This window comes from Taurulus bubalis (assembly GCF_910589615.1).
Source record: "Taurulus bubalis genome assembly, chromosome: 2".
In the NCBI taxonomy this organism is placed as follows: domain Eukaryota; kingdom Metazoa; phylum Chordata; class Actinopteri; order Perciformes; family Cottidae; genus Taurulus; species Taurulus bubalis.
This window is the reverse complement of record NC_136590.1, coordinates 20,472,654-20,499,668: the sequence shown is the minus strand read 5'-3', so window position 1 is coordinate 20,499,668 and position 27,015 is coordinate 20,472,654. Positions and strand designations below refer to the sequence as shown.

Below are 27,015 nucleotides of genomic sequence, written 5' to 3'. Positions count from 1 at the left end.
ACCAAAATGTTGCTTGCTTTATCCATTTTAACATTGTTTGCTTGCATTTCTGAAACCTAAAGGCAGGTCATCATAACTAAGGTCACCTTGGGTATAATTAATGCCGGAGGCACTATGTTTTTATCTGTCTTTTTTATTTAGTTGACATTTCTTCAAATTTGGACTTTGCCAATATTAGTTGCAGCTCCCATCACTCCTGTGGAAGAAAACACACAGACGTTTTTGCGTTACACAAACACACACACTGTTTTGTTTAGGGCACCCTAACACAACCATGACCGCTACCAGCCTAAACTCAACCATACCCTAATCTTAACAGAACCATAAAGCAAGTCTTCACCATAGAACATAGCAGTTCACGTTAGTAATGGGGGACGTACACGTTGTCCCCAAAGTGAAGGCGAGTCCCCACATTGTGTCTGTGCCCACAGATTTCTTTGTCCCCACAACATGAGTAATGCACTCACACACACACACACACACACACACACACACACACACACACACACACACACACACACACACACACACACTGTTGCATCCCACACGCTCTTCTCGTGTAATAGATTCCACACTCTCTTTGGGAAGTCGACACAAACACAGAGATGAGGAAAGGTATGGAACGTCCTCAGCTTCAGCTCTGAAACGGTCAGAAAATCAAACCGTTCGAGCAATGACACCAGCCACTGAGACGGACTAAAAAGGGATGCATACCGGAGGAAAGAGAGGGTTAGAAGTGGATGCTGCCGACGAGCCTGGCGTGCAGCGGTAGGACCCAGCAAGGCCGCTGAGAGAGCAGGCCGGCAGAGTCGAGGAGTAGTGAGGCCGACGCCTCCAGCAGCCGACCAGCGACGCACAGTGAGTAGTTGCAGCAGTTCTGCTAAACATAGCATTTTCATAGAACCACAAAACTACATGTAGTTCTTAGTTAGAATAAAGATGTGTGCATCTGCATGTCAGATTTCTTTCCCCCACTGCTACTGCTCTTAGTTAATATTAACATACTGCATGTCGTCTGTGAGCAGGTTTCAGACCAGATGGAAAAGCTCTCTTTTGAAGCAGCGAGTGGCTCATGGAGTGGAGTGGATTGTAGAAAAGAGCAAAAAAGGGGGAATTTTTCTCATCCTCCTAAATAATGTTCACACGTATTTCCGTGTGTGGGTTTCAAGTTTCTGCTGTATTCAAATGTTTTATTTTAAGGGAACATGTTTCAAAGTCAAAGTAATCTGACTGATACAATTTGACAGCATAAGTGAAGTCTATAGCGACATTAATTCCATTGCTTTTCACCTACGATTGCCAAAAATAATAATACAATGTCATTCTTCAATGTTTTTTTAGGAATTTCTTTCTATTCTTTGTATATTTTTTAGAGGAATAATTAGGAAAGGAGGAAAACAAAGTGACAAAGCTCCCCATCCAACATGTATTTATTTATCATCACCATTAATTCCAGCAGCAGAAAAAAGTCCAGTATCGAGGAGCAGGATTCTAAAATAGCAACAATCAGATTATGGTAATTCTCCTCTCCACTGTCATATGTTATTTATGTGCCTTCTTTCTTAGATTCCTTTTGATGGTCAGCCTCAATAGAGGAAAAGAGCCACCTACACCAAATTACCAAGAAAAACAGAAACCTCCCACGGCCCGAGGAGAAGAAAGAGAATCCGCCGGCCAAACAGGCAGCCATCTCCCACATGGTCAACCTCACCGTGTGTGTGTGTGTGTGTGTGTGTGTGTGTGTGTGTGTGTGTGTGTGTGTGTGTGTGTGTGTGTGTGTGTGTGTGTGTCCTGGCAGTGCGGGGTGATGCGGGGAATCTGAGGATGTGGGTGGACAGTGACAGGCCCTGAGAGCACATGAAGGTAGAGAGAGACAAAGAGAGCACCGTAACTGTCAGCACTTTTATTTCCTTCTTTCCTGTCCTGCAGCCAACATCTTCTTTCTCTCATTAACGCATCCTCCACGAAATATACCCACTTTTTAAAATATGAAAATATTCTCCCATATCTGTTGTCATGCATGAAAAGTGCCCTAAAAGAACAGTGGAAGCAGACTGCTTGATTACTCGAGCCTTTTGAGTCATATAAGCACAACAAGCTGTTTACACTGCAATCAAATAGGAACCGTCCCACTTGCAGCTATGGATGCAATATATTGTGTCCAAAAAGTATTTGGAAGGAATTATGGAAGAAAGTAAAGCTAACTCCATGCATGCAGGTACACGTGACGGCGACGTCTGTATTCTCGGCCTTTACGAGCTCTCATTAGAAACGTGGTTAACAATACATTCATTAGAAGTTGGGTTTGAATTCAGTTCACTTTGTGCGGTCGGATCCATATCCCAGAGCTCCCCATTAAAACTAAAAAGCAGAATTGCTTTTAGTTTCCTTCGGTCCTACAACTTCATCCCATGGCGACACATGAAACAGCAAAAAATAGGAAAATAAATTAAGATCATCAGACATCGCGCAGATTTGGGGCCAAATGTCCAAATGGGGTTTGGAACTTGATTTGCTGTTTCACAAAGAAACACAGAAACACAAAGGGATTATGTAAGTCAGCAGCGATCGGGAGCCGGAGGGGACCGGGGCCCCTGCTGTTTTCGGCCCGGCTGACATGGAGCTGATGCTGAAATAAAAGACTGGTAATCGAGCGGCCGGCGTGGGCGCGGCGAGCGGTCGACCATCAAACCCCAAAGGCCTTGTCAGCGAACCCCTCCTTCTCCCTCCATCTCTCTTGCAGTCATTTTCTCCTGTTTTTCTCCTCTCCCTCCATTCCTCCTCCCATCATTTTCCCAATCGTTGATTTTTTTCTGTTGCTCCACCCCATCTCTTTCCTCCTCTCTTTCACTCCACCCTTCCTCCCCCTTTCTCCACAGTTGTCTATACTTCTTTTTCTCTTGTTAGCTTCCTTCTCCTCAAAATATTTTCCTCCTTCGATGCTTGTCTCCTCTTTAAATCTCCCTTTCTCCAATTTTTTTCCCTCCACCTCAATTCTTCCTCCTCTCCTTCCTCACCTTATTCTCTTTATTCAACTCCCTCACCACTCCTCCTTCTCCTTTTCCTTCCTTCCTCGCTTCACTCTTTGCTTCTCGTTTGCTCCTCAAACTATTTAATTTATCTTTACACTTTTATTTCTCCCTTATTCCTCTCCCTGATTCCCTCCTTCCTCTTCTCTTTCATCTTCTTTACTTTTCTCCTCGTCACACCCATCTTCTCCTTCTCCCCTTTGATTCATCCTTTTCTTCTGTCCTTTCTTATGTCCTCTTCTGTAGCCTCAACTACCTTTCTTTAAAAGAAACCTTAATCTCCTTTTCCTTCCATTCCTATGTTTCTTTTCTTTCTGTACATCCCACATCTTTACTCCTCTCCTTCCCTTCTCGGCTTACCCTCCTTTCCTCTCCTCTCCCCTACTTCTCTTGTCTTTCCTTCCTTTTCTCTGTCATTGCTTTCTTTTGCTCCCTCCATTCTCTTCTTGGATTTCTCCCAGCCACTCTCAATCTATCTCCTCTCCCTCCTTCCATCTTTCTCTCTCCAGCTTCACTCATTTCCTTTTTTTCCAGTTCTCTTCCTCCTTTTGCCCCACACCCCACCTTCTCCTCGTCTTCTCCTCCTCTCTTATCTGGCAGGGCTTTCACTCGTCTCTCACTTCTCTGCCACAGTGTGCAAACATTTTTGCGCCCGTGGGCGGGACAAGAGAAATACAGGCTGCATTATCTGAGGACGTCCCCGCGGCCAAACCGTTTCCTCATCTGAGTTTGTGGAGGCGGACGAGAAACATTCCTGAAAATGCGAAACATTCAGATGAGGCTTATTAACGACGGGGCTTTTCAAACGCTTTCAGTGTTCCACAGGGACTTAGAAGCTTTTGTGGTGGCTCAGCTATTGTCAATGTGCTGCTCACACAATCACCATCTTCTGTATTCCGACTGAGCAGCCTCACTGTGGTCCAAGCACACCGCTGTCAATGACCTACTGTATACAGCGATCATCATATGATGCGCATTGCTGTCGGGTCAACGTTTCTTTAATTGCATTGTTCAAGAATAATAGTGACGGTTGAGGGCATATGAGGCCTGATGGGAAGTCAGAGACCAGCTTATTTATAGTAGCTAAATGACTGGAACAACATTCATAACACTTGACTTGTGTTACTGTGTTAAGTTAAAGAACCAACAGTGTGATTTGGTCCAAAGCTCCAGAACAAGCGACGGAAGTAAACCGTGAGTGGAGATTGTTCTGGCCATTTTTTACACATTTAAAATAGTTTGAACACTTATTTGTGAATGTATTTATGTGCAATAAAAACAGCTGTTTATTAACTACAAACAAAACATAAAATCTTAGTTACCTAAACCGGTGTTTCTCAAATGGGGGTATATGTACCTCTGCGGTACGTGAGATTTTAAAGTTAACGTCCATTCAAAAATCCTTTAAAATTGTTTTTTAATAAATATTCAATAAAATATAAATTGACATTCAAAGGAAAAAGTTCATAAGATTTTGAATAATATTTCATAAGATATCATATGAACCAATGTATGCGCTTATGTCACATGGTTAGTCTACCCTCTGGGCGTCATGTGGGCCCGTTGTGCCAAGGGTCCAGCATAATGTGTAAAAAAAAGAAAGAAGAAGAGTAAACATCCTTTGGGAAAGTGCCATTATATGAAACGAGTGTCGGTACTGTTGCATGTCGAAGTGTTCTTGAGCGAAGTTCTTCCCCTGGTGCTTCTATCACTGTGATTGCTCTCCACACGTTGAGGTTTATAGGTTGTAAAGAAAAAGCAACTTTGGTTAAAGGCAATTTTAAACAGTGAGCTGTAATTGTATGTTCGATGGCCGCCAACAAATGAGGCTGTAAATCCCCAGTAACTCCCTGTATGGTTACAGCTTGGTGCCCCTGAAGACTAGACACCCAGGGGCCCAATGAAGGATACAATACAATGAAATTTAAAACAGCCAAAAGAGAAAACAAAGTTAGTGAAAAGACAGGCAAGAAATGTAGATCTACACTCGCGGGTACACATTTTCAATTCTAGTAAAAATCAACTTCAGCCAAAACAAAAAAAAACTGTGGGTTGTTTGGCTCCACTCAGTGAGTCTCACAGAGACGGCAGCAGAAGGCAGGGAGTCTGGAGGAATAAAAGAAACAACTGGAGTTCCTGCTGAGTCCTGAAATCAGTCTGAGCTGTCACACACACACACACACACACACACACACACGCACACACACACACACACACACACGCACACACACACACACACACACACACACACACACACACACACACACACACACACACACACAGGCTGTCAGAAGGGGAATGCTCCTCCTCGCTATTGTATAATCACTGGGTGAGAATGGCAGGAGTGTTTGATAGAGACATTAAACACACACACACACACACACACACACACACACACACACACACACATACACATAAATGTGACAGATTGGTTGACAGAGCAGCTAAGGCCACACTGATGGCCCAGTGTCAATGGGAAACCCCTTTAAACATTCTCCCAGTGCCTGAACGCAAATAATAATGAGACACACACACACAGTTTAAATATACAGTACATGCACATACATACATAGTAGTGGTGCATTAGAAGCGATGAAATGTTGGCACATTAGCACGTTGACACACACACACACACACACACACACACACACACACACACACACACACACACACACACACACTCATGCTGTCATGCCATAATGAAAGCTGTGACTAATGAGGCCATCCCCCATTTTACAGGCCATATTTATTGTGTCCCTTGTCGCTAGCTGTAGATCATCTGCTGCCAGATCCTGGAGATGAGCGCTGACAGGGAATTCACTTTCTCTTGTCCCACTAAATCTACACACTCTGAGGTTCATCACAGACACAGAGATTGACCCAAACCTGGATATCAACCTGTGTACAACCTGTGTGCATTACCACCATTCTTAGGCCACTAGACATAAGGGTTCCACACAGGTTCTCCCTGCAGCTAGAACCTCTTGGCTGTGTTCTTATTAGCATCTTTAGAAGGTAGAAAGGTTCCACCATGAAAGGGTTTTTGTAGGAACTCTCATAGGGGGGAACCTTCCACAGATGGTTCCAGGTATAACCCTTTATGTTGTGGTCTAAGTAGAACCCTCTGAAAGGCTTCCAAGTGGAAACTTCATAAAAAGTTCTACAGGAACCAAAAAGGTCTCTCCTATGGGGACAAACCCAAAGAACCCTTTATCGTTCTATTGCGCCTGTGTTTCTACGCGTCTGCCATGTCATCAGGCTTGTGCTGAAAAAAACTGATGGACATGTCTGCTGTCGGACATACAGCTGGAACAACACACACCAGCTGTGTGGAGTCTGATTGTGTGTGTGTGTGTGTGTGTGTGTGTGTGTGTGTGTGTGTGTGTGTGTGTGTGTGTGTGTGTGTTGTCATGCTGGCCAGGCATTAGTACTTAAAGTGTCTATTTTGTGGTTATAATTTGGATTTAGGGTTAATGCCCAAAAAGTGGCACAGTGAAATTCATATGCGCATCCTGCAGGGTAAAACACACTGGGGGCTCTATCTTGAGGGACGCCCAATTCCTAAAATGCTCTTTGAGGAGCAAGGGTTCTCTTTTTTCGGCACAATGTACAGCTGATGCAGCTGAACTCCATGTCATATTTAAATTGATGGCTACGAGACAAGGTCGTCTCATATTGTTGCCTGTTGCCTCGCCTGCTCTCTCCTCGTGTCACCACCTCGGCTCCTCCGCTAACATCTTCCCTGGGTGTGACTAAGACACGAGAGAGTGGAGCGAAGGAAAGAACTCAAGGGTGTACGAACTGGGAAATGGTAATGGCCCACCGGCTACTTGTGGGGCTAGCACTGGATAGCCACTGTAGCCCACTGAGCTAGCCGCCTTGCTAACTGTCAGAACAAATAAAAAAATGCTTTTCTTGTTCTGCTCATTTGTAAATGCATGGTAATGCATTGGAGACAGCAGTGTTTCCACAGTGGAACGGTGCTGTGCAGTGTGACAGCAGATCAGTCAGACCACAGCAGCACTGCAGTGTAGTGTGAAGCAGAGGTGGATGGTGACGGGGACGATGACTGTACACGTACAGCTATGACACTTTACTGTGGAACTTTACAGGGGCGGCTACGTGTTTGTATTAGCAGGGTGGGAGGCTCTAAATCTACATGGAGCCTAGTCTATACTGACACCGTTTACATTCACAAAGAGGGCCTTAAAACCGACCCCTGCTGAACTCATCACGTCAGCTTTTTATTAGATCATATATATCTTAGATCAAAATAAATAGGACTCCTACGTAGAATAAATACAATGAGAAAAAGAAAGAATATAACGTGTGTGTTTGTGTCTATGTATGTGTTCGTGAATTTGTGTTCTTGTGGTGAACCTCTAGCTGTGGGCCATGCATGCACGGACCTCTGCTGCATGGGTGTTTCTAAAGAAACAGTTGCATGAATGGATTACTGAGCGGGTCCATGGGCCCAAAGGGTCGGGGTTCCGTCTGGCCTTCACATACTAAATACTCAAAGAAACCCATACAACCAGGAAGAGACACAAGATGACCACAAAGACACTTCAAACGACTAAGAAGAGACACAAGATGACCACAAAGACACCAAAGCAACGACAAAGAGACGTAAAAACACCTGCGAGGAGACACAAAGAAACTCAATTGTGAAGTGAAACAATCTCAAAGAAAAACCAAATACCTTATTAAGAGTCAAATAGACCATGCAGCAGGTGGCATTCCTCCATACCGGCCATGATCGGATCGATCTCTGCCTAGCGTGACTGTTACGTCCACTAGTTTCTCCCTCTTTTTGGAAGAGATCCGTCTCTCTCTGTATGTTCCAGGCCTGCCACGCCCTCTCTCTCCTCAATCACACCTGAATCTCCTTCACCCACGATGAGTGCAGCTGGATATCTACTATAGAACCAATGCTCCTTGTCTTTGAGCGGCCTGTTGTTGCTGCTGTGTTTGAGTTGAACTGGTCCAACTCTGTGATGCACCTTGACGCAGCTCTGTTGATCCCTGTCCATCCGGGGAGAGGGATCCTCCTCTGTTGCTCTCCCTCAGGTTTCTTCCCCTTTTTTACTATCTTTATTGGGGGAGTTTTTCCTGATCCGATGTGAGGTCCCGGGACAGGGATGTCGAGGATCGAACCACAGGTTCACAGATTGAGTGACGGACCTGCTCACCACTGAGCCACAGTCGACCCATTTTCCACATAATGTGGGAGTTTTTTATTTTTATTTTTACCCTGACGCCTCAATTGCTGCTGTTTAGTTGGTTTCCCTGTTTGTTATATTAATATACATCTCGCCGTGTTATTCACATTTTCTTTGCAAACTTTGGAAAACGTTATGTTACTCATTGTGTTCCATTAGATATAAAGTTATGGTTGTAACAGTGACTCAAATGTAATGCAATCCAAAGTTCTCATTGACAGGTGCGCTCTAGAATGAATGTGGGGCCTCTGCAGTCTGAGTTAGCCAAGTCAAGTGTGTATTTATAATTGTTCCAACACTCAATCAGAAAGTCTACTAAACCAAAACAATTTAAAGATCTATAAAATAAAAATGAATAGTGTGTATGTGCTTTCTCTGAAGTGAGTCTGTGTGTTGAGTACAGAGCCAGGGCATTGTTAGCCTAGCTTAGCATAAAGTCTTGAAACTGGGGGAAACAGCTAGCCTTGCTCTGTCTGAAACATGTTGAATTGTGTTTCTTTTTAGAAATCTAAAAAAGGATCATTTGCGTTATAAGAGCTGTTGTACGTGTTGGAGCTAAAGAAGAATTATAACAGTTTTACCCCTCCTCCCGGGCTGTCTGAGACAAACCATGTCTCTATGCAATCCCCACTGTGCAGCTCTTCTTTTATCCATTTCTCTGTTTCCCTCTTTCTTTTCTTCTCCTCTATGTTGGACTGATATCAGAGCGCTTCCACTTGCTTTCATGTTTCACACAGCAGGCGATGAAAGCTGTCCGTCTGTGATGCCACAAAGCTAACAGTCATGGTGGCAGGGAAGCTGCTTTTAAAGAAAGAATCATGGATTTAAGAGTGGTGACTTTTCCAAATTTGGGGTAATGATCTTCCACCCCAATAAAAATGGCCTGCGGGTACTGTGACGGTTAGAAAGACTGTCCTGTCGATGTGTCTTTGAGCAGGACCTGCTCACTGTAGAAGCAGCTCTGGATCAAAGTGTCAGCTCAGTAATTTAACTTCAATGCATATGCTGTGAATTTGTTGCCCCTGTTCTGTCCAGACTAGTCTAAACAAAAGGAGCATCATACGAGATAAGAAAGAAACACAGTAAACAAAGTGTGCAGTATATATTGTCATACTGTACTGTGGATATTTTGTTAAGGAACAAATAAGAAACAATAGGGAAAAAATCGGCCAACACCTCTTAAACTCACTGATTGACATGGTCAATTTCAGTTGTAAAACTATTTGTTTAATTAAAAAAGACAATTTGTGGATTTAGAGCGAATAATAAAATGGATCCATTTGTTGACAAAGAACAGTGCTACGTCTCCAGCTACAGCCGTGGTTGCCAGATCCAGTACGTGGACACAGCTTTGGTCCTCTCTACAGGCACAATGGAACTCCCCCAATATATAATCTTCGAAAACAAAGAAGGGAGGTTTTTAGATTTCTGCATTTGTGCAAGAAACAACATGTAATCAGTGTGCTTTAGAAGTGTCTTTTTTTTTTACCTTGGACAAAACCAGACTAGCTGGTTCCATCACGGTAAGTTAGGCTAACACGTCCTAAGTCCAGCTCCGTACTCTGAGAGAAAAAGTGAATAAAAGTGAAGCGTATATCCCATAATGTGGGATTAGCCTCCCCATGTTCTACTGCTAATCTCTTCTGATCCACACAGATCATGTCATCTCATTTTACATTTATTTCAAAATAGATGTGAAATGCCAACATCATATGGGCAGTTTTGAGTCGACCCTGTAAGAGTCATAGAACTTTTTAAAGTCAAAATGAAAATGGGAATCCTTGACAAAACAGCTCAAAATTCCCTCTGAAAGGATGAATTTGGTGTTGTACATGTATGCCAACCGAATATTTGATTTATTTCAATTGGGATTAATGTTGGCTATTGCTGGAGGAGAGGTGGTTTGTGGGATGCATTTTCTGGTTTAGGATTGTTTTTCTATTGTTTCTTTATTAGACAAAATGTATTACACGAGAGACAGAATGGAAGTTGTGTAGGAGTGATGTGGGTGAGGTATTATCCCACAAAATAAAGAGAAACTGTTTGAGGCTTTGGTCCACACAATGGTGGATGGGGTTAACTGAGGACAGGACAGATACATCTATCAATTCTAATATAAATATGTTTATATTATATTTAAGAACATTTCAATGAATGAAACATTTTCAATAAAAAGTGCATATGACCCAAACAAATTGCATTGAATTTATGGATCTACTCCCTTCGAAAGTGCAACGTATGTGTTCTCCCTGGAAGGACGTACAGGAACAATCAGTCTGTCTACCCAGTGATCTGGTCTGGAGGAAGACATCTTGACAACTACTGTCTGCTCTGTCAAGACATTTGCTGCTGATATTCATGGTCCCCAGAGGATGAGCCAATCTGAATTTGGTGCTTCTATGGCCTGTTCTGTTAATACAGTATTATGATAGCAATGTTCAGGGTCAGTGCAGTAGTTATTAAGATGGAAGGCCGTTTGGAAGGAGTTTGTGTGCTTTCATAGGCAACACAACTACTTGAAGAAAAGATCATAGTTTGGCGTAAAACAACTCCAATATTCTCTTTGATATTGGATGCCTGTTGACATAATTTCTAAGGTTTTTTTCATACATATTGCTGCTACAATTGTTAATTTTAAGGGCCTAATTCATGTGTGTTGAATATTTTTGTTTGATTTGTATTTGTTCAAGAAGAAAGAAAACTCCACCACGCTGACTGGCTGGTGTCTGATACATTATATGACACAAGGTGCTGAAAGTCCGTAATAAGCCTTTCGGTGCTCCATCTATGGGCATTGAAAGGCAACTGTGTATATGTGGGGGCAGCTTGTTTGTTGATCTGTCACTTGAAGATGGGTCAGATTTAAATTTAAACCAAATTAGCTTTCTCGCTTTGACAGTTGCACACTCATCGTCTCTCTCCACCCCACTAACACACATTCATACACATATTTGCATGCACACACCCAAGATGCTGTTCTCCCACACAGACCAAGTATGTGAGCTACAAAAGCAAACTGTATCCAGTGTGGGGTTTTCTTTTTTTTTCTTGATGTTTGTGACAATTAAACAGACAAGGACGTAATTGTATATTCTCTCATATGAAACTTGTGGCAGTGGCAAAACCTGAGTGGGAATGCTTGAAAGTGAACCAACTCATATGTTGAGGAGGATAAGGACAAAGCTGTGTTGTCAAAAAGGTATATTTTCAATGGGTCCACAACCGCAAATTAAGAGCTGCTCCTTTTTTCTATTTAAACTTGCAGGAAGTTGATTTTCCAACTTTCTAAAATTCCTGGAATGTAGATTCTGTTTTAAACAGACGGTGATATAGGCCTTAATGTAATGCATTTACCTAATAATGCCATAATTATGCTGTGGTGTCAATAAAGGCTTTATTAGCTTGATATTACAATTCAAACTGTCTTATGATGAGCATCAGATACAATGATTCTGATATTTTGTCTTAAATCAGAAGGACTAAAGAAATACATGTTCTGATCTCGAGTACTTACTGTAACTGTCGACACAGGCACACAATATAGTTGTATAATATACTATAATAATATGATAAGAGAATATGTGCCTTTTTCTATTTCTTAATCAACCACGGTAACACTGTCATTCACAGTACAAAAGGTTATTTTAGGGACAACCCAGGGATTTCCCCTGGGTTGCTGCTGCATTTAGTGACAATAACTGTTTTGGGCTAATGTCAAATGTAAGTTATGACATAACACGCTCATGTCTGATAATAAAGAGATGATTATGAGACTGGATTGCCCTGCTAGCGGTGTAACTTGTAGACTGGTCAGTCATTCCATCTCTTTGGTCCAGACTGAAATATATAAACAACTGTTGGATGGATTGCCATAAACTGTTGAGACACATGCATGGTCTTCAAGGGATGAACCCTACTCCTTGAGTTGTCCTCTGGTGCCACAACAAGGTTGCAATTTGTGTTTTCAACAATCACATATGGGAGTAATGTTGGGGTGTCCATACCCTTATTTTTGCCTCCCAGTCTGATATATCTGTGAATTACAAGTGGAACAATGCCTTTTCTCTAACATTAACTGAGAGTTTTTAGTTGCCAAAGTCAGAAGTATGCTTCAAACTGTTGTCGAACAGCATTATTAATCACACTCACACCTTTCCAATGTTGGAATTAGAGGGTTTTTAACTGAAGGTGCCATATGATTAGACTCTACACAAATCACTCGCCATGTTTCCTTTGTATTGTCAAAAAAATGTAAGCAAACTTTTGAAATGTCGCAAAGAGAAATGAGAGTTTGGCACGTTTAAACCAAGGAATAAACCAGACGGCAACCTCCGGTTCTGAAGAGTGAAGCAAATGTGGAAGAGCTTTAAACATACATCCTCTCTACTGACCAGCAGGGGGCGACCCCTCTCGTGGTATAGAAGTCTATGAGAAAATTACTTTACGTCTCTCTTGATTTATTTCCTCAATAAACATTATAAACATGCGCTTGTGTCTCAATAGTTTCAAGGAGAAAGGTGTTCAGGAATTGTTTTTAGTGGGTCAATTATTATTCCATGTCAGCTAGTTTGGGCCATAATTTCATGTTGTCTGGAGGCAAAGACAATATAAATATATATCTAGGAAGACAACGACAGCAGAAACTGCCGATCAGGCATGTGAGTTAAAGGTTCGCTCCATCGGAATAATTTTTGTCAATGAAAATCTCACTCGAACATAATATTAGTAATCATAACATAATTTGACCGGTAATACAGTATGAATGTTGTGCAGTGTCTAGAGGCAGCTTGTGCACCACAGTTAGATTTGGTCAAGTTGTTTGTGTTTTCTGAAAAACCGAAAAAAAAATGACTTCGGCCATTACTTTAGGAAGGTGACGATATCACACTTATAGCAAATCACCACTTTTTCAACAAAAAAGAAACCTCAAGCAAGCTTAAAAAACATTTTGCCTTTTTGCATTTTATCAAATTATGCCGCTTCTATACAACTTTTTACATTGCGATACTTCCAAACAGACAGAAAAAAAGGTGAATGGAAACATGGCTCCTGTGACATGGCTACACAGGGATTCATTGGAAATATCTTGTCACACTTCCTTTTCTCTTACGTTTTGCTCTATAGCATTTAGTATCAGCGACACATGCTCACCGTATCCTTCTTGACAGGTTTTAACGTGCTCTCGTATGCCCGTGTTTACACTAAATGTCCACAACGATTTCACACAGCTCCACTGTACTATGATGAAACAATTAAAAGGAAAATCACTGAGAATTGAGTTTTCTCTCTGTTTTTTATTTTTCACTTCCTATCCACCTCCTGATAACACACACACACACACACACACACACACACACACACACACACACACACACACACACACGCTGAGCATCAGGGCGTGTGTTAAATGAATAGAGCTGTTATTGACAGGGTCTATTGACTGGGGCGCTGATTCATGTGAAGGATGTGTGTGTGTGAATGTGACACTGTGAAGCTATTTAAACAGTCGTCTCATTACTCACACCTTATGTTAGATGAGAAGACACGTAACAGGCTCCAAAAGCAGAATTGATGATCTATCAGCGCCCTTCTCTTAATCCTTTTTATCATTATGTAGTATCAGTAGAAAGGTATGAACACACGCAGTGGTAGCAGTGACGCAGCATTAGTGTAGTACATCTGAAATAGAAAAATGTCTTCCTTTGTGCATTTTGTGAGTAAAACAACAAACAAACTCAAATGAGAGAAAAGAAAGAAGGAAAGTGACCCAATAAAATATCAGACCAAAATAGCAAAGCAAGTTTCTCATTTTTTTACTGAGATTCAAAAAATGTCTGGATACAGATATTCAAAAGAATCATTACTTGGGGAATAACTCAAAGGATCCTACATTTTGTCATTCTTAAGACATGTTTGAAAAGATTTTGAACCTCTGTGAGGCTGTAAATAGTTTTGAGCCCGTAACGCTACATTACATAATAAGCGTGGGGTCAGTGTAATCTTTTGGGTTTCATACGGGACACGACCAGCGGTCTCCTGTGTGAAAGTCCTGTATGTTTTGCCCAACCATGTTCAATCTGCTCTGCTTTATTTGACTAATTTACTGTTTGTCAACCAGCTTTATAAATATGATCTGGACCAGGGATCTTGTGAGGTTGTATTTAGCCATCCACCTGCTAATGTCAAGAAGGCAATTGTGTAATGATCTGCAAAACAATATTGAAAATTGCAATATTATAGTCCCAATGTGACACAGCCCCCACTCCATTTTTTTTTAATCCAAAGCTTTTGTATGTGATTTCTTTTCATGCGTGTTTTATATGATTTGCGTGTCTTTGGCTATTCATCCCCTGCATTGGAATTGGTCTCCAGTGTCAGTGGGTCAGTGAACGGTTCCAGTGATATCAATGACTGTTGGACTTTTCAAAAGTCTGACACACAGTAATAATCCTATATTTAGATCACAACATGACCGGGTGGCTGTGTGATGTGGCTGTGCAACATCACACAAACACACAAAATGGAAACAGTATTCCACCCAGTATTATCTGTTTTCTGTCTGTCAACTTTCTCCACCCACGGAGGGACTTTTACGAGATCAAACAGAGCAGGGGGGCGGGGCGAGGCACGCTTCCCAATGAGACCACAGGAGGGCCACAATGCTCTCGGGACCAACAACCACGTCTTAACATATTGTGTAGTGTAACAATATGGATGAGGGAAACATTGGTTAATATGAGCAACATCAGCATGTAAAAAAATGTATAACCGGGTTTGGACACTTTATGACTTGTTGTTTGATATTATTATCAAACAACGCCACGCTGATGGATCATACTTTTTTTTTTTTAACATCAGAAATAAAATAAATCTGCCGTTAATGTAGAGCACTGTCACCTTCACAATACTTTTTTTTAATTTGTGTGTTTATTTCACATTGCCCACCACCACAGCCTCTATATATAACACCCACTTTCCTCTCGTGGCTGTAAATATCTCCAAGTGACTATATTTAACCCGATCTATTGTTTCCTATAGTGAGATGAGACTGACATAAGTTTCCGAGCCCGTCTCTTGACTATCTTTCTACATTCCGCTCCTCTGTCCGCCTCATTTGCTTGCGGTTGTGCCAGGGCGGCTCCGCTCGGCAAAACTCGTCACTTTCCGATGATCATATTCCGGAATCGAAACCAAATAAGGAGAATGGGGGACGTTCCCCTGCTTACCGGATTCAACCTTTTATGGGTTAAGGAGCTCAACCGGAATTCCTCTTTTTTTTATATATATATATATTTATATATATATATATATATATATATTAGATGAAACACACACCAGAATACGTGTTAAGATAAAGAAGAATGCATCAAATGAATTAGAGCCATGTGGGCTCACTGTGTTATATTCTGTCGCCGTGTTGTTTTATGGCAGTTTATCTCTGTCTTGCGGCCAGTGGAAAGAGTCGGGTTATCTCCTGGAGCGGGCTCTCCATTGACAAGTGATTCCCTTTGAAATCGTCACGGAGGCAGCCGGCCAACCGGCGTCGGCAGCGCCTCTCCCTCCACCCCTCCCACTCCATATTTGGGTAATGACGTAGCAGCCCGCGTTCAAAAGGTTCCCCATATAAACATACTAGAGCGAGGGCCCCCGTTCCCAAAAAACGAGTCACTTTACACGGTGTTGACTTTTATCACCCAGAGCGCATGAAGCGCGCCAGAGACCCGCTGAGCTCATCCTCTCACCCGGTGACAGACACAGACATGCAGTGACCCACTGCCTCACTGGTGTGTTATCAAAGTAGCTTTCAGGAAAAGAACAGAAAGAGAGAGAGAGAGAGAGAGAGAGAGAGAGAGAGCTTCAGAAGCGGTACTTTTTTTTCTCTCTCTCCACAATGACGGCTAAAACTCTGGAGAAAGTGCCGCTGAATCTCGGGGGGTTTGTGCATCCCGAGAGCGGGTACTCGGTGGAGGACCTCGGCTCCAGCTTGGCGACCTCCGTGGCGATCTTCCCCAACAGCGACCTGGGAGCTCATTACGACCAGATCAATGTGGCAGGTGAGAGGACGCTGTGTGGAGTATCTTGAAGACAAATGGCCAATTGGTCTCTTCTATGAAAAGTTGTCTAGCTTCAGAAAATGATGAGAAAAAATTGCCTGTCATAATAATATATTTTTTAAAGTTCGCTAACATGTTTAAAGTATAATTGCATGATGGGACCAGAGTCCGTGCGTAATGGAAACGAGACGCACCGGCTTTCCTCCTCACTTGAAGCACTTTGCTGTCTAGTGACCTTCCTCTATATATATAACTATATATTATAAATATATATATATACATATATATTGAACAAGTGTGTTGCCTTCCTAACGAGCCGTTCTTGTGTTTTGTCCGCAGACGGCATGATGGGCGCAGACATGGGCGTCGATAAGCGCTCTCTGGACCTCTCCCCCTACTCCAGCGGCTTCTCTCAGGCCGCAGCCCACCGCAACCAGACCTTCACCTACATGGGGAAGTTCTCCATCGATTCGCAGTATCCAGGTAACTGGAACCCCGAGGGAGTGATCAACATCGTCTCGGGCATCTTCAACGTGGCCCAACCGCCGCCTCCTCCTCCTCCCTCCTCTTCGGCGTCCTCCTCTCCGGCTTCCTCGGGATCTCCCAATCACTTTCACTCCAGCGGAAATTTGAGTTGCACCATGGCGGCTCAGAACCAGGCAGAGATGGACCACCACCATCACCTGTACTCCCCTCCGCCTCCGTACTCCTCTTCCGGCTGCGGGGAGATGTACCAGGACCCCTCTGCGTTTCTGTCCACCTCCACCTGCTCCATCGCCTCTTATCCTCCGCCCTCATACTCTTCGCCCAAGCAGCCCGGCAGCGTGGAGGCGCCGGGGCTCTTCCCCATCATCCCCGACTACTCGGGCTTCTTCCAGCCCGCATGCCAGAGGGACATGCACACGGCGGGGATCCAAGACCGGAAACCGTTTGGTCCATGTCCGCTCGATCCATTTCGCGTCCCTCCACCCCTGACCCCGCTGAACACTATTAGGAACTTTACGCTGGGTCCGGGCAGTGGCGGCTCCGAGGGGGGGCCGCCGAGGCTCCCCTCTGCCTACAGCCCTCAGAACCTGCCCCTGAGGCCGATCCTGCGGCCCAGAAAGTACCCGAACAGACCCAGCAAGACGCCCATCCACGAGCGGCCGTACCCGTGTCCGGCGGACGGCTGCGACCGGCGGTTCTCCCGCTCCGACGAACTGACTCGACACATCCGCATCCACACTGGACACAAGCCGTTCCAGTGCCGCATCTGCATGCGCAACTTCAGCCGCAGCGACCACCTCACCACGCACATCCGCACGCACACGGGAGAAAAGCCGTTCGCGTGCGACTTCTGCGGCCGCAAATTCGCCCGCAGCGACGAGAGGAAGAGACACACTAAGATCCACCTGCGGCAGAAGGAGAGGAAGTCCTCCACCGTGTCCTCCTCGTCCTCCTCCTCGTCCAGCAGCTCCGGGGTGGAGCGGCAGTCTGGCGCCATCAGCGCAACTAGCGGGATGTGTTCATAGTTTCCCCTGGAAAACGTCGTTGACGCACACTAACCTCTTAAAAGAAAAATAACTATTAAATAATGATTCTGAAACGGTTGTGATATAGCAGCCTAAACACCAGGATGGAATCGAGCAACAACTTCTGTGCGGTCGTATACGCAATTACGCACATCCACCCGTCCCTGATCCGGAACCGACGGAAAGACTGACACGAATGCACTTTGCCTGTACAGTCTACTGAAAACAAAAGTAAACATAGCAATTAATTCATAAAGGCGGTTGTAATATAAAGTGGGTTGTTTTATTAAATATCGCCAAACACATGAGCGCGCAACAGGCTGCGCGTTTAAAAGTGAAATAACTGCAATAACGCTTTGAAGCAACTGTTCTAAGTTATTGGATTGACAAAGTGTTCATTCTAACATGCTTGTTGATCACTATGTGTCCCCTTTAGTGCCTTGCTGTGTGTCTTTGTGTACACTGACCGGTTCAAGGACGCTTCTAATGCAATGTATATTTGTCCTTTAATATGTAAAGTTGGAAAACATTCTATTTTTGTACGCATTTCGTCTCGTGTAACTTCAAGTGTCAAGCAGTTGTGGTTCACGTGTAAAACAATGTTGGGGTGTAAATATGTTGAACTCATACACTTCTTTTGTTGTGGTGTGTCTATGGAGACTTATTAAATATATGTGGATGATAAACACAGCTGGCAACTCTTTGCTTTATTACTCGTGACTAACTGGAGCTCAACGAGGGGTCAGCCCGAGCTGCGTTCAAGGAACCCAAACGTCGCGGTTTGAAAGTGGTGAATACAATTGTTTGTATTTATATTTAAAAATAAAACACTTGCAAAGCTGTTGATGATGGAATATCATGGGGTAAACCCCGCCGTGCGTCACGCGCGGCGTTCTGAGTCCCACGCACACTCTTTTATTTAGGGACCACTTTAGGTTGTAAACAGGTGACGATCTATGAGCACTTTGTCAACGTGAAGATGACAAATAGTTTTTACAAACTGTCAAGTCAAACTACTTAAAATACAACCAATGTGATCCGTTTTTAAAAAAAGTTTTAAAAGAAGAGCGAATACATGTGTAATATATAATAGTACAGATGGACGTATTCAGGCAGAACCGATGCATTTATTTAGTAAACAGTTAATCTATGTTTATTCCCCTGTAGGTCTAAATGCTGCGTATAGCCTTCCCCACATTTCCTTGAATAAGCTTCTGGTGGAGAAAGATTTATTTACATTTATTTGTTAATCTATTTATTTATTTTTAAGCCTTTACATTAAATATATTGGGTGTAAAATACTGAAATCAGCCTACAAAAGTATTTCATTAAAACAAAACTCTCAGGGTGCTAAAACCAAAACATCCCAGAATAAAATACGAAGGCAATGACTTCCGTGTTTAGGAACATTGTGAATTATAAATATTTGAATTTGCTCCTTGAAAATTCAAAAATGAACAAGCTGTTAATCGTTCAAACTTTTACCAGCTGATATAGAATTTAAAACAAGTATTGTGTCCTGTGTGTGTGTGTGTGTGTGTGTGTGTGTGTGTGTGTGTGCGTGTGTGTGTGTGTGTGTGTTTGAATTTGTGATGTTGCGTCTGTCTGTATCAGTTGTTGTGACTCAACACCTTTCTGGAGTGGGCAGCTGTGGTCACCTGTTTCCATTCTCTTTGCTAAATGTCTTTATAACCATAAACACCAGGATGTGGTTCTTTAGTTGTGGTGCAGTTTAAGTACACAATGGAACCAAGTTAATACTGAAGCTGGAGAGTAAACTTTAGCCATGCATCAGAACAATTTACTTTATGTGAACAAAGCAACAACCAGAGCAGAAACATCTGGTCATTGCTCGGTGTGTAAGAAAATCTGGATATTATGTGATAATGTATCAATTTTCAAAAACACAATATAAAATGTAATGAATGATTATATACTCTATTTGATTTGTAAAGTGTGTGTGCGATCTCTTAAAGAGACCTTGCAGGGACTGAGATGGCTCGCTGTTCAGACTGCAGACAAAAAGTAAACTCTTTTTTCATGCAAATTGCCACCAGTTCTTTATTCTATGGCAGTTTTTAAATCTCAATATATGGCCTTGCTTCCAGTATATTGAACGATAACCCCTGTATCGCCATACTATCATGTCCAAAGGACTCTTGCCGACACACAACCCGAACGATTGTCAGGCCTTGAACTCACGACATGAAGCGACGTCTTTAAAGATGCTCTATAGAACCACGGGAACATCAACAATAATGGAGACAAATATATGAAAATTCCAACATACAATAGAAAAATGGAAATATAAAGTTTACAGTCCAAGACAGTGACGTTTACTGATAAAAAAAAAACATGTGTTTGCATTGCCTGTCTAGATATATATTTACATCCATTATATATATTTATATCTACAAAATATATTTTGTTAGATTGTGGTCTTGCTGATTGTGATCCTGCTCCAGCGTGTGGTTCCAGTTTTAGAACGTTCCCTCGTATTGGGAGTTGGAGGCTGGCCGAAGGTCTATGACCAAGATGTTGCATTTTAAGAGGCGAGACCTCGGGCAAAAACAGTGTTTTTTTCATGCACTGATCATGTCTTTATGTCAGTGACATGGTGATGTATATTGTTTAGATTGTTTACCATATACACCCGTACGGCATTGACACTATGTGGGGATAGATTACGTTCTTTAGTTCCTTTAGACATCCATTAAAGTGTCCAGGGTGTGAATAAAGCAGCTTTGAGATGATGGAAGGAGTTTTCTAACAGATGTGTCTCAGGCCTGACCCTGCACTGGACACACAGATTAAAGGGATATACATCTTCTGGATTGATTCCGGGGAAGATGGCCAACGAGCACAAGTGCCAGACTTTTGCTTTTAGGAAGCTCTTGAAGCCTGCGCGATAATCTGTGACATCTTTATTCTTCTGACGCCGGCTTTGACCACAAGAACAAGAGAGCAGTACTGTAGAGTATGAGGAGCTGCACAAAGGGCCCCCTGTGCTCCGCCCCCTCTCCTCCGACAGGCCGGTAACGCTCTGCTCTTACCCTTCGTATGAGCATTAGAGCAGGAAACATTCAAAGAATTTGTTTATTGGTGCGTAATATAAACATAGTAAGAGAAATAAGGATTTTTAATAAAAGGCAAGTATTGCAAAAATCAAGGAACATAAATATAGAATCAAAAAACATTTAAAAAGTGAAAATACAACAAAATATAGAATAGTAAATACTAGCAATGAATTACTATACTGTCAAAAATACGATACGATTTAATATGATTTAATTATTATAATAATAATAATAATTATTATTATTATAATAATAAGATAAAAAGATTTAATCTTAATACGATTTTTGCCACAAGACATGGTGTAACTTTAAATTGTCATTTGAAACTATGCATACTTTTAGGTAAAGTAATGTCAAGACTTCCTTCTAACTAAAATATGAGAGTTGAAATCAATAGTTGGACCCAGTGAACCGAATGCATGATAATAAGTTGTATATCTTTTGAACTTGCATTGCTAAGTTAAATAAACATGTAATATACAGTCATGTGAATTTACAGAGAGCAATACAAAGCTAAAGTAAACTGAAAATTATGAGTTGTAGCGAATTTTAAATCCAATTTGACTCTACTTGAAAGTTTAAGGCAGCAATTGAATTTACGTTTTTAAGTTGCACCACATAGATTTTTTACCTGACCTACAAGAAAAATAAATATAGAATAGAAGAAAAAAAAAATCATGTACAAGAAACATAAATGCAGTATATAGAAACAAAATATCAAAACAAACAAGAAATACTATAAACATGATATAGGATATATAAGAAACATGAATATTGAGTAGAAGAAAGACAATTAAAAAATATATCTTAAGAAATATATTAAAAAGAAAAGATGTATCAACAATGTAAATATAGAACAAAAGAAGGAAACTACAAATGTGAAATAAATAAGTTTAATATATCTGAATAAAATATTTGGAAACATAAATACACAAATAAACACGTAATTCAGGACACAGTACAGTGTGTTTATGGAATGATATGTGCTGGTTATGAACGCTAACTGGAGGCTTCTGAGTCCTGTAGACCGAGTTATGTTTTTGTGCACGATGGTCACTCTGCACCTGCAGGGCTCTCATCACCATGTTGATGCTCATGCTGGTGTTGTCTGATGTTCACACATCACGGAACATTTCCCAATAAATGTACCCAGTCGTTATGACCATTACATTCAGAGAGGAGGATACGGTCAGGGGAAAAGACACGTATCTGCAATCTGCTGGCCGCCAATAAAAGGCTTTTCTTGTTCGAGCTGCACCGCAAGTATTCCCCATGCTGATACACTGATAGACTTTACACTGCAAATTGAGGATAATTGCATTTAATATGAGCCGCGCTGACCAGACTGTGTCTGTGTCACTGTGTCCTCTGCATGCAGACTCTGTCTGACTGACAGCCTCTGAGCATGCGTATGTGTGGACATGCAGACGTGGATATAAGCACGATAATAAATGATATTTTACTTGAGTGAAGTAATGTGACACAAAGACTCTAAACAGAAGAACAATTATTTCAGTGGAAGATTTTCCAGCAGATGTGGATATTTGTTTAAATATTCCACTTTACAGCGAGATTAAACGTACAAATGTAACAATAGTGTTTAAGCACTGCCACAAATCCCTCTATTGTGTCGGAGTGTGGGAGAAGACTTGGCCTGGCCGGACGTTGACCTTTCTGCTCTGCTTTTCTTGAAGCTCTCTCTGTCTGGACCGGACTTTGTTTGAGGGTCATTGTCCTGCTGGCTGTTAAGTCCTCCCTCAGTCTCTTCTCCTGCACAGACTCAAGGATTTCACTCCATGTTTCATGACTCATTTTACTTTCTTCTACCCAAGCCTTAAATATGACAGAAACACCTATTTTTACAGTGTAACATTAATCCTCATCCTACCGCGTTGTACATGCACGGACTCCCGACTGGGGTCAACAGTGATAATCATGAAACTTAAATCTCCTCAAAACATGATCAGTTCCGTTATTATCGTTATCTATTTCATCTAATACAACTACATATCCTAAAATAAAAGAATGTAATATAATCAGTGTTTGTGTAAATAAATGCAAATGCATTAATTACACTTTGTTCATTAAAGTAATGGAACACATTATCGCCTTGTGCAACAAGTGAAACATCAGCATTACGTGTGGCCCGAGTCTCATTTCTTCACCACTCACTGATGTTGAGACGAGAAATAAAAGAACATTCCACAGGTGACTTTATTCTTCAATCACAGTAAACGTTTCACACTTGAGTTATTGCATTGTTACCCTCTTCCTTCTGGGCAAATCAGCGTGAGAGGAAAGCCATTTGCTCGTATACTTTATGGATGATCCTGATGATGAAGAGCTGAAATGTGTTGGTCCGACAGTAAATATTTTCCTTACTCTCTGGAGCATGATTAATGTCACCAGTTTGTTCTTGCTATGACAAATCGAAACATCTTCCATGAGGAAACATCCCTGAGATACTTCAAAGTTATTACGAGGAACATTTGTATTTTGTGTTGTTTGGCGGTCCCTGTGGACAAACCGTGAAGTGTTTTTTGGAGCCCCAGCCTGCCATTAGGAATCCTCTCGTTTTACCGCAGCAGGGTCTGACATTCTGCCGCTCAGTCCTGGTTCTGGATTCTCTGCCCAGTGGCACCAATAACAAGCAATATTACTAACCATATAGAAACTTCTCACTGCATTGGTATTACATTGAGACTGTTTAGTGCCTCACAATAACTTGAACATGGGTGCTGGTGAAAAATAAACTTTTTTGACTGAATTATAATTGTTTTACTTGTGTCCAGGTTGTGTGGGGACGAACACCAGAGACACAAAGTGATAATGGGGTCCGGTAGCATGTCATTTTGTGCATTCTGGCCATGATTTCTGTCTCCATAGCAAAGGCAACAATATATGCATGTTTTTTGTTTATCAAATAAAAAATGCTACCTTCAGAGAGTATGCTATTGCTCTTCTTAACAGACATATTTTCACAATCCAACAATATCTTAGAACATAAACAACACACACATATCGGTAAGTGTTATCTTTATCAACTTTAAAAGGTAAACAGATTCTACAGCCTAACTCTTCACTCAAACACTGGTGGTTCGAGTGTTGGAGACGGGGACTGAGGCGCCTTTGGCCCTCCGGCAAATTTGGTACACAAGCAAATCTGCTGCTAACGGCGGTCCAGTTAAAGTTTCCAGGCAGAATTCGTGCAGCGCTCGTGAACTTTCAGCATAAGCGGTAAAAATAAACAGACTGCGATGGAACAAATAATTCGTTACATCGAAGAAAAAAAATCCGTTCTCCACCCATGCTTTAACTTCACAGGGATTGGATAAAAAAAATGAAAAAGTATGAAGCCTTAGTACGGTGGTGAAATTGATCCAACTGTATTCTTTGAACTCATTTTGACCCGTGGAAAACTGATACATGAAACGCTAAATTACAAAGCCAAATGTGCAGCGGGGGTGGTGTTTGCTCTGAACATCACACATCAGGACCACACAGTAGATAAGACAGCATACAAACTAGAAGTTCATGATTAGTCCCCATCTACTTTATTGATCCACATACATTCAACATCAGAGGAACCGAATCATGGTCAAACTGGCACACAGACCCGCGTGCGGTCCAACGGCGGCCTAAAGGAGCTGTCTGACTGCAAAGATGTGAAAGCAAAAGTGACATAAAGATCAGAATGATAGCGTGTTCATCGAGCTATAGGGCAGTGGAGAGTGAAGCGTGGCGGCTTTAGGGCATGCAAATCATACAGACCATAGCAGAGCTGAGAAATTTATTGATATTATTTAAAATCTTGAAACAAGACTAGGTATTGTCTCTTATGGTAACATGTCATAAGTAGGGTTGGGTACCGAGAACCAACACGTCCGGTACCTACCGGACCGAAAAGCAACGCAGATTTCGGTGCTTCCTTCCGGTGCCTGAGCCGATTTAAATACTTTTTTTTTTTACACTACTCTGTAAAGTTGCACGGTATATAGATACTAAAAAGGTAGCGCGGTGCTCGCACGCTAAAAACGATTATTAAAATAGCGCGGATCAGAGCGCACTCGCTGCTCTGCTCTCTGTCCGCCTGCATGCAGAGCGGGGCTCGAGGGGGCGGGGCTTCCAGCGCTCACACACACAGTGCGCTGGAGACACGAGCACGAGCTTTTGAACGTCCGTCCTTGGCTTGGTGGAACAAATCTCTCCAGTTGATATGAATGATGACGTGTAGTCCAGTAAAGCAGCAGTTTTAGGATCCAACAGTGTCTGAGTTCTGTTGCACACGGTCCCATCAGGCCACCTGATGCTTGTGTCTGTTCAAATATATATTTTTATAGTTTGAAGTTAAAAGGTTTGAAGCTGTAGTTTGAAGCGTGTTTTGTATGTATTTATTTATTTATATCTATAGTATACTTTAAACAGTTAATAATATTGTTCAATTTGAAGAAAAAAAAATTGCCTTGGCAATAAAAAAGCATCGGTTCAGGCACCGGTATCGTTTTAAAAGTATCGGTTTAGCACCGGTATCAGAAAAAACCCAAACGATACCCATCCCTAGTCATAAGTGTTGTCTTTTCCTTGTTTGAAAGGCAGCATTACAGTGACGCCTACAAGTATGTTCCAGCTGTTCCATTGTTTATCTATTATTCTATTTATTATTTACTATTTGCCTTTACCCAAACATAACTGATCATTTATCAAAACTCTCATTGTGTAAATATGTTGGGAAAGCACCAATGGTCAACCCTATATTGGCAATATCGTTCGAGGTATTTTGTCAAAAATATTGTGATATTTTTCTCCCTTTCGTCCAGAGGGATATGGCCTAGGAATGGGTCATTAGACCATATCCCTCTGGACTAAATTACAGTGGATGAAATGACACCACAGAACATCATCAGTGTTGAGCGAAAAACCTTGTACCTCCATATTTCGTCTTTAACTTGTCTCATGCTACTGGTCAGTCTGGTAATCTTTACAGACATTTCAACCAATCAAAAGGATTAAAAAGCGCTTGGGACTTCCCGTTTCCTCCTTGGCGCTGCGCTGCGCTGCGACCGCTGGCTCTAGGTGGTCTTGGACAGATCAGTCTCGCCTGGACCTGGTCGCTCAGTTAAAACTAAAGAGTACCCGTTCTTCACGTCACTCTGATGTTAATGATTATGAGTGGAAGTGTTCGCTGAGAGCACTGGCGCAGCTTGCCAACGACGTGACCTGAGCAGCCGTTCTAAAGAATATTCCAGTATTCCGACAATCGCGGGTTAAAAACCTTGTAGCTCCATTTGAGCTTGATTTAGGGGAAAACATGAATAATATAATGACACATGAAAGTATCTGACACATACCAATGTTGGTGATGCAGTGTTTCCTGAAAAGTAAATGTTTTGGAGACATCAGGTTTTCTGCCCAACAGCAACAATATGTAGAAGTAGCTGAACATCAGCTTATGTTCCCTTAACTAATAGACCTGTGTGGGAACCTGGAATAAGTTAAAGAATATATATATATATATATATATATATATATATATATATATATATATATAGTGTAGCGCGTGCACTTTGGAAGAAGAAATAAAGGGTGTGCATAAGAAAATGGCACTGTTATTAACTAAACACTCCATATTCAAAACTAAGGCTTGAGTTGCACGCGTTGGCATCAAGACACATCACGACGTGGAGGTCCTCTGCAGCAGAGTGGAAATAATAATGTGTAAAAGGCACGCGGAAGATAAGAGATCCTAATGACACCCAAGCATTCAGAGAACGTAATGACATTCATAACGGTGCAAAGAAAAATTGTAGGAATGCACATTCCTTGTGTCGACTCTTTTCTCCCCGTACCGACAAGATTATTGATGACTTGTAGAAGGCCGTTCTGTGGTCCTTATTCTGTGTGGGGCGTCAAGAGTTCAAGCCTCTGTCTCTGCAAGCCTCTGCCCTGCTGTAGCACCCACGAGCAAGGCACCCAATCCCTTTGAGTTCCAGGTAATAATGACCCTCATGTTTGAATTTCCAGTGGAGCAAAGCAAAAGTAAGTCTCCTCTCGTAGATGGATGGATATCACTATGTTATCACCGTCATATACTGCAGTATAGTTCCTCTCATCAGAGGATGCAT

The 27,015-nt window shown here is 42.0% G+C and overlaps 1 protein-coding gene across 2 annotated transcripts; it reads left to right on the top strand.

The window, feature by feature from the left end:
* Nucleotides 1-16,142: 16,142 nt before the first annotated feature.
* Nucleotides 16,143-17,821, top strand: egr2b (early growth response 2b; the record flags this gene model as incomplete). Of its 2 annotated transcripts, none has more annotated exons than XM_079233911.1 (2): nt 16,143-16,305; nt 16,645-17,821. In XM_079233911.1, 2 exons carry the CDS (start codon nt 16,143-16,145, stop codon nt 17,814-17,816), a joined length of 1,335 nt encoding a protein of 444 aa, XP_079090037.1. In that variant the 3' UTR covers nt 17,817-17,821. The 2 variants fall into 2 exon arrangements, with proteins under 2 accessions (XP_079090037.1, XP_079090036.1); XM_079233910.1 differs by having other exon boundaries at nt 16,143-16,320.
* Between the last annotated feature and the right edge of the window lie 9,194 nt (nt 17,822-27,015).